This window comes from Mchenga conophoros, linkage group LG23 (genome assembly GCF_057382185.1).
Source record: "Mchenga conophoros isolate Kocher_MC1m ecotype Shallow Benthic linkage group LG23, M_conophoros_male_GT1.1, whole genome shotgun sequence".
Classification (NCBI taxonomy): domain Eukaryota; kingdom Metazoa; phylum Chordata; class Actinopteri; order Cichliformes; family Cichlidae; genus Mchenga; species Mchenga conophoros.
This window is the reverse complement of record NC_140547.1, coordinates 19,750,201-19,757,811: the sequence shown is the minus strand read 5'-3', so window position 1 is coordinate 19,757,811 and position 7,611 is coordinate 19,750,201. Positions and strand designations below refer to the sequence as shown.

Sequence of the window (7,611 nt, the reverse complement as noted above, 5' to 3'; positions counted from 1 at the left end):
TTATGAAATTTCAGACCGGATATTCGGTATTGTTTATATCGCCTCTCTCGGTCTTCACCGACTCTCCACCATACACTCGAGCCAAAGATGAGATCTCTGTGGCGGGCTGTGCGTGTCTTCCTCCTCGGCCTCTCCTTGGCCTCCCTTTCCCTGTCCGGTGCGTCCCGGTTCCACATCCCGCCTCATGACCAGGTGGCCCGGGTCGCGCGCTTCGTTGCGCACCAGGTGGACTGGGCCTCCATGGCCACCATCTCCACCCACAAACCGGTGGTGGGCCAGCCGTTCTCTAATGTCTTCTCGGTGAGCGACGGGCCAAGGGGCTCGGGCTCCGGGGTGCCTTACATGTACCTGACCCGCATGGAGATCTCCGTGCAGGACCTGGAGGTGAGCCTGACCCAGGATATCAGTGTTAAAACAGGAACTGAGCCTTCCTGTTCAGAAGTCAGTTTACAAACTAGAATTTAGTGTACTCGACACTCTCTGTATCTGCGCTGTGTTGCTGTAAAAGGCACTGCTTCTCGTTCAGAACTCCATTAAGAAAACCTTTGATTTTACCGTGAAAGCCATTAAAGTTCAATGTTACAGGTTCTGGAGCGATAAAGCGTAAAATTAAATAACATTTGACTTTAGTGATCTTCTGCTTTAAAAAGCCATCAGCTGTCAGTAACTTATTCTATACAAAACAAAAGTGTGGAACTTGGTAAACACAACATTTACTAACAACACGCTTATGTAAATGTTTGTAGTGATTAGCACTGTTTTTAAAATGCTACTGCAGAATTATTGCAAACACATCAAGAATATTTATTTTAATACTCCTGACATATAGAAGAGCAAAACTGCCAAGGTCTAAAATGCATTTACAAAAACGGAAAGATAAAAAATAGATAAAAATATTTAGAATTTTATTGATTTTTAAAAAATGAAATAAAAAGGTATAAATAGCCTGATTTAATGTTCTTTAATTTGTTTTGGGGTTTTTTGTATCTTCTTTATCTTTTCTATTTTACTAAAATATATAGTTTTTTTTAATTGAAATTTTTAGTTCACAAAATAATGTTAATGATGATTTTCTTTCCCATGGGGAAGAAATGTATCATTAACATTATTTTGTGCATTTAAGGTAATTTTTTTTTTTAACATTTTAATATTCAGACTTTCATTTTAAAGGTTATTTGAAGTTATGTGAAATAATGTGAAGTTATGCTGAGATATAAAATCATGAATAGTTGAGTTTATAAAACTGCATTTTACATAAACTGTGATGTAAGTGCAGCACGACTCAGCATATTTTCCTGACAGTGACTCAGCAGTTGTCAGTCACATGTCAAAGCAGAAGTTGAGACCACAGAAGAAGAAACGAGTGCTTGAAATCTGCTGAAACGACACAGAAAACAGGTTTAAATGAAGTTCAGCTTTGTTAAAGTTTGCTTTATTACAGGAAGTTATCAAAATTAAACAGAGCAGCAGCTTTTTATTGTCTTGCAGAAGGTTATAAAGTTTGTTTGAGCTAAAAAGTCATTTTCTCAGGATTAAATATTTATTTTTAGTACCTCCAGTTTTAATGACCTCAGTTTCTTTCTCACTTCTTCAAGATAAGATAAGATAAGATAACTCTTTATTGTCATTGCACAGTCATACATAGTACAATAGTACAATGAAATTGGAAAACTGTCCTACACATACATACTACATACACTACATATAACACAACACGACCCGATACGAAACATCACAACACAACACAAACAACACAACATAGTATAATAACTTAGTAATAAAAAAGAAGAATAAGTGTATTTGTATTGCACACTGTTATTAATGCACATTAATTGTTATTGCACCTTCTTATAAATATAAATATTATTATTGTTACTGTTGTTACCTCCCCCCCCAAAAAAAGTCCAGGTAGCCAGTCAGGTCAGCTATTTGCATTGATCAGGGCTATTGCCCTGTTGTAAAAGCTGTCCTTGAGTCTATTTGTTCGGGACCTCAGCAGCCTGAACCTCCTGCCAGACGGCAGCAGCTTAAACACCCGGTGTCCTGGGCGTGTACCGTCCCGTAGGATGCTGCGTGCCCTCTTGAGACAGCGAGTGCTGTACAGGTCCTTCAGGGAAGGAAGAGGATGTCCAATGATTTTTTGGGACATATTCAAGCAGGTTTTAATGGTTCAAATTGCAGATTTTTGTCCCAGACATATAAAATGATTAATGATTCTCATATTTAGATATTATTTGTCTGTATATGGAGGATAAAATGCCTGAATTAAAAAAAGATAAACAAATAAATAAATAAATATTTTAATTTTAAGAAAAATATAGCATTAAATAAGAATTGGACACAACTAATTAATTAAAAGTATACGTTTTAATAATGCTATAAGATGTGTGTATGCGTGTGTTACCTGTGCTGTGTGTATTGATGCAGGTGAGCCCTGTGGCGTCTCTGTCCATGTCTCTGGCTCAGACTGATTACTGCAGGCAGCAGAGCTTTGACCCTCAGAGTCCGCTCTGTGCTCACATCATCCTGTCTGGATCTGTACAGGAGGTATGTACACACACCTGTGTTTCACACATGATCAGTTCGGACCCGTCACATGATCACCTCCTCCTGCTGTGGTTCAGGTGAACGGGACAGAGGCGGAGTTTGCAAAGAAAGCGCTGTTCACTCGTCACCCCGAGATGATGGAGTGGCCGAGCGACCACAACTGGTTCTTCGCCAAGTTCAACATCACACAGGTACTACTGCAAATACTACAACATAATACCACAGTACTACTGCAAATACTACAACATAATACCACAGTACTACTGCAAATACTACAACATAATACCACAGTAGTACGGCAAATACTACAACATAATACCACAGTAGTACTGCAAATACTACAACATAATACCACAGTACTACTGCAAATACTACAACATAATACCACAGTACTACTGCAAATACTACAACATAATACCACAGTACTACTGCAAATACTACAACATAATACCACAGTACTACTGCAAATACTACAACCTAATACCACAGTAGTACGGCAAATACTACAACATAATACCACAGTACTACTGCAAATACTACAACCTAATACCACAGTAGTACGGCAAATACTACAACATAATACCACAGTAGTACTGCAAATACTACAACATAATACCACAGTACTACTGCAAATACTACAACCTAATACCACAGTAGTACGGCAAATACTACAACATAATACCACAGTAGTACTGCAAATACTACAACATAATACCACAGTACTACTGCAAATACTACAACCTAATACCACAGTAGTACGGCAAATACTACAACATAATACCACAGTACTACTGCAAATACTACAACCTAATACCACAGTAGTACTGCAAATACTACAACATAATACCACTGTAGTACAGCAAATACTACAACCTAATACCACAGTAGTACTGCAAATAGTACAACATAATACCACTGCAGTACAGCAAATACTACAACATAATACCACTGTAGTACTGCAAATACTACAACATAATACCACAGTAGTACTGCAAATACTACAACATAATACCACAGTAGTACTGCAAATACTACAACATAATACCACAGTAGTACTGCAAATACTACAACATAATACCACAGTAGTACAGCAAATACTACAACATAATACCACTGTAGTACTGCAAATACTACAACATAATACCACAGTAGTACTGCAAAGTATCCTGCGGGACCAACATCACCCTGCGCGCCACCTTTTCCATCTGCTGCCCTCAGGGAGAAGGTACAGGTCTATACAGGCCAGAACACCCAGACTGGCCAACAGCCTGTATCCACAGGCTGTGAGGCTCCTGAACTCTCTGCCCCCCTCCCACGGACAATAACCATATCCAACTTCTTAATAGCAATGAACTGGTCTGCATTGGTGCATCATATCTTTATTCTCTTCCCCCTCCTGCCCCCCCCCTCTTTCTTAAATAGATAACTATCATATCTGATATCATATCTCACAGTACAATAATATTGAATGGGTTGCATTGTTGTATTTTGTCATGTTTCTCAGGTCTTTGTCTGAATTTCTACGAACATTATTGCTAAGGATTGTCTTATTGCATTGGAGTCACACTGGGTTAAATATGTACACTTGGGTTTTAAGGGGTATTTATTATTTTTTTCTTCTTTTTTTTGGGTTGTATGGAAGCCCCAAACGCAATTTCATTGTTCTTGACAATGACAATAAATAAATAAATACTAAATACTACAACATAATACATAATACTAAAACATAATAGTTCAAGTCAGTTCAAGTTCAGATAATTACTGAACTTGACCTGCTATGAATGCTTTGAAACAATCCCACAGTACTACTACATGTTCATTGTTAGAGATATAATAAGTATAAGTACTACTAATATTTCTAATAATACTATAAATACTGTTGAATGTTTCCACTATAATAATACAAGTTAAATGTGAACGTGCAGTACACTCATGCTTCTGTTATGCTGTTGTCATTTTAAAACATGACACAAATATCAGTACTGATATAATAATCCACTTTAAATCCATGATACTACTTGTTTAAAACAACTCAATATATATTATAAGTATATATTATAATACTACACTATCATAATGATGGTATAATAATGATGGATAATACTACTAACACTAAAACACCACACAGATACAGGTAGTACACAATACTTCTAATAATAGAAGTACTACCACCTGCCACTAGCAGTAACTCAGTAGTAATTCAACCTATAAATACTGTCACACAAACTATAAATATCAACTTGACTTCAATTCTCTTAAATTTTCTGTTATTTTCTTCTTAATTTAACACACACATTTAACTCACACTTCTGCGCACTTCTGTATGCTCATGTAAAGCTGAGGACATGAGCCAAAGAATTTCATTATGGCTAAATGTGGCTACTCGGTTTATCTGTACTTGACATTAAAACTTGAAACTAGTAATACCAGAAAATTTACAGTAATAATATTACTGATACAAAAGCATAACTGAGCTATTTATAATACTAGAAAGACACTGCCATAGTACTATTATTAAAAATTATAATAATACCACTAATACTACAGGTACTCCAGCATCACACACCTTGTAATACTAGCTCTATCATTACTGTAGCACTTGTAGTCCTGAGTGCACACCTGTGCTGCTCTCAGCCAATCATGTGACATGAAGTCAGCAGGCTGGTCCTCCTTCCTTGTGTTTCAGGTGTGGGTGTTGGATTACTTTGGCGGGGTGAAGACCGTCACTCCTGATGAGTATTTCCAGGCAACGCCGTACAGGAAGCACCACTGATGGTTTGTAGTCCTACTGTTCTGTTTGTAGTCCATCACTTCCTGCTGGAGCTGACACCACGCCTCTGTTTAAAGATGTGCAGTTAAACCATCGTCTTGTTAATTTTTCTGCTCATTTTGTTTTTTATTCTGTTCAGGATTCGAACCTGCGAACCCCGCAACCAGAATGTACGAGATGCAAAATCCTCCTCAGGAGTTACACGCCGATTAATCTGCTACGAATCCATGAATTTATCCAACCGCTGAATCCACGTCATTTACATCATGCCTGCTTTATTCTTAATTTTAGATTTGAAAGCTTCTGTTTCTGAAAACAGGCAAACAAAATCAGATGAAGTGTCCTAAACACAGAAGTTGTCTTTAACTCAGACTTAAATTGTTGCGTTTGGAGCTTTTCTTTCCTGCAGCTGAAACACTCGATGACATTCAGGCATCAGAAGTCAGTGTTACATTTTAATCTCCTCTTTCCTTTGATTCACTTAAAAAGATTTCAAATGACTCTGTGAATGTGTGTGTGCTCAGGTGTTTGAAAAGACTATTGTTGTTTTGCAGATTTAAACATTATTAAAAAGCCAAGTGTGTTGGTGGAGTTTGACCAGCAGAGGGAGACGTCACGCTGAAAAGTTAAAGCTGCCAGTCCAGAGGAGGATTAAATCGATAAATACTTGTATAGGAAAATTTTTAATGGAATATATGTTTGTAGGCAAACTTTAGCACCACTTTAAAACAGAACAAATCTTTTTCTGAGCATCAACTTTTGTATTTGACCTTTGACCTGGATGCTGTTTAACTAACCGATTTAAATGTGCAGTTTGAAAAGAATTGCACATAATGTACTTTGTAAATCCACAAATAGCACTTTATGGAACACAAATCATTTTTAATGAAACAGCAGGAGACATCAGTAACCACACTAACTACATTTCCCTTGAGTCTTTGCCAGTAACAGGCTGTTTATTACTTGTGGGTGATGTAGTAGAGTTTTTTTATATGCTAAAAGAAAATCTTTATTTTGTTTTTAGATATTAGTGAATCAAATAACCCCAGATCCTCCTTCATGCTTCTTGTTTAGAATAATAATAACTAGGCTCCTTATAGGCGGGACTTTCCTTTGTTGCAAACATAGCTTATTTAGGCATTGCTGAAAGGGGAGGAGCTTTGATTATTTGCCTTAAACATAACTTTATTAATAACATTATGACCTGCTGTTTCTTCAAGCTGAATAACAGCTGTAAGTGTTTGCTGTGAAATTTTATTTTTTTGAAAGAAAAATAAAGATTTGTATTAAAGCCTCCTCATCTGTTTTGTGTTTTATTTGTTTTTGTTTTTTAACACATTTAGACTTACTTCACCAACTTATTGTCAGCTGTATGTATTTATTTTATTTATCTTCATTCATTTTCAATGCATAATTAGTTTTTTTTATTTTATTTTGAATGGTTGTGGTTTGATGTTTATTTGCATTATTTTATCCACATAACCCAATTTAATCGCTTAATATTTTTAAACAATAAATGAGAAGTAAATAAAATGGAAAGTAAATGACAGTAAGAGCATCTTAATCTCTGACTCTTTAATGAGTTTGTGGTCTCTGAATGAAACATGAGCTTCACTGAGTTAATTATGTTAACATGAAAGTCAGAATGGAGCAAAAACCAGGATTTTTGGCCACATCTACCACTTACCTATCACTCATGGTTTTAACACCATCACCAAGATGTATATTTTTAAAAATATTCAGCATTCAGAGGACAACAGATCCTCTTAGATCTCTTATATCCACTATATAGATTATAATTATCCTATGAACTGGCGAGAATGGTGGGTTATGTTGCTCAGTTCTTGACAGCAGCTGTAACTCATAAGCTATGGATGATAGGTAAGAGTTGAAACTGTTGCTGAGGGCCACTGTTGACCTACTGGTCATACTTTAAGAACCCTGGGCCTACTCTGCGTTGACCTGAACACGATGGATGCTTAATAGTCGCCTCTATAAAAGATATTTGGCTCAACTACTGACAATGATGTCCCAGATATATTCTTTCGCTGATTCGTGACATCCTCTTTTGAAAGTAAATTGGGCAGTTCTGACTTCAAGTTTTCAGTTTTGATCTGTCATGACTGGACAAATAATTCTGAGCTGACACCATCAAGTTTTTTATTTGAAATTTACAAAACTAAATAAAGTAATCGAAGGAAACAACCATGAGCTGTGTCAGTCCATGAGTCAGTCATATTGGCATGTTTGCTGGCGTAGTGAGTGAAATGTTGTTTGGGTAGACATGAAAATAA

At 36.6% G+C, this 7,611-nt stretch overlaps 1 protein-coding gene across 1 annotated transcript; it reads left to right on the top strand.

The window, feature by feature from the left end:
* The first annotated feature begins 32 nt into the window (after nucleotides 1-32).
* creg1 (cellular repressor of E1A-stimulated genes 1) lies at nucleotides 33-6,613 on the top strand. Its single transcript, XM_085264426.1, has 5 exons — nucleotides 33-384; nucleotides 2,428-2,547; nucleotides 2,625-2,738; nucleotides 5,234-5,322; nucleotides 5,457-6,613. Exons 1-4 carry the CDS (start codon nucleotides 88-90, stop codon nucleotides 5,318-5,320), a joined length of 618 nt encoding a protein of 205 aa, XP_085120552.1. The 5' UTR covers nucleotides 33-87; the 3' UTR covers nucleotides 5,321-5,322; nucleotides 5,457-6,613.
* The last annotated feature ends 998 nt before the right edge of the window (nucleotides 6,614-7,611 follow it).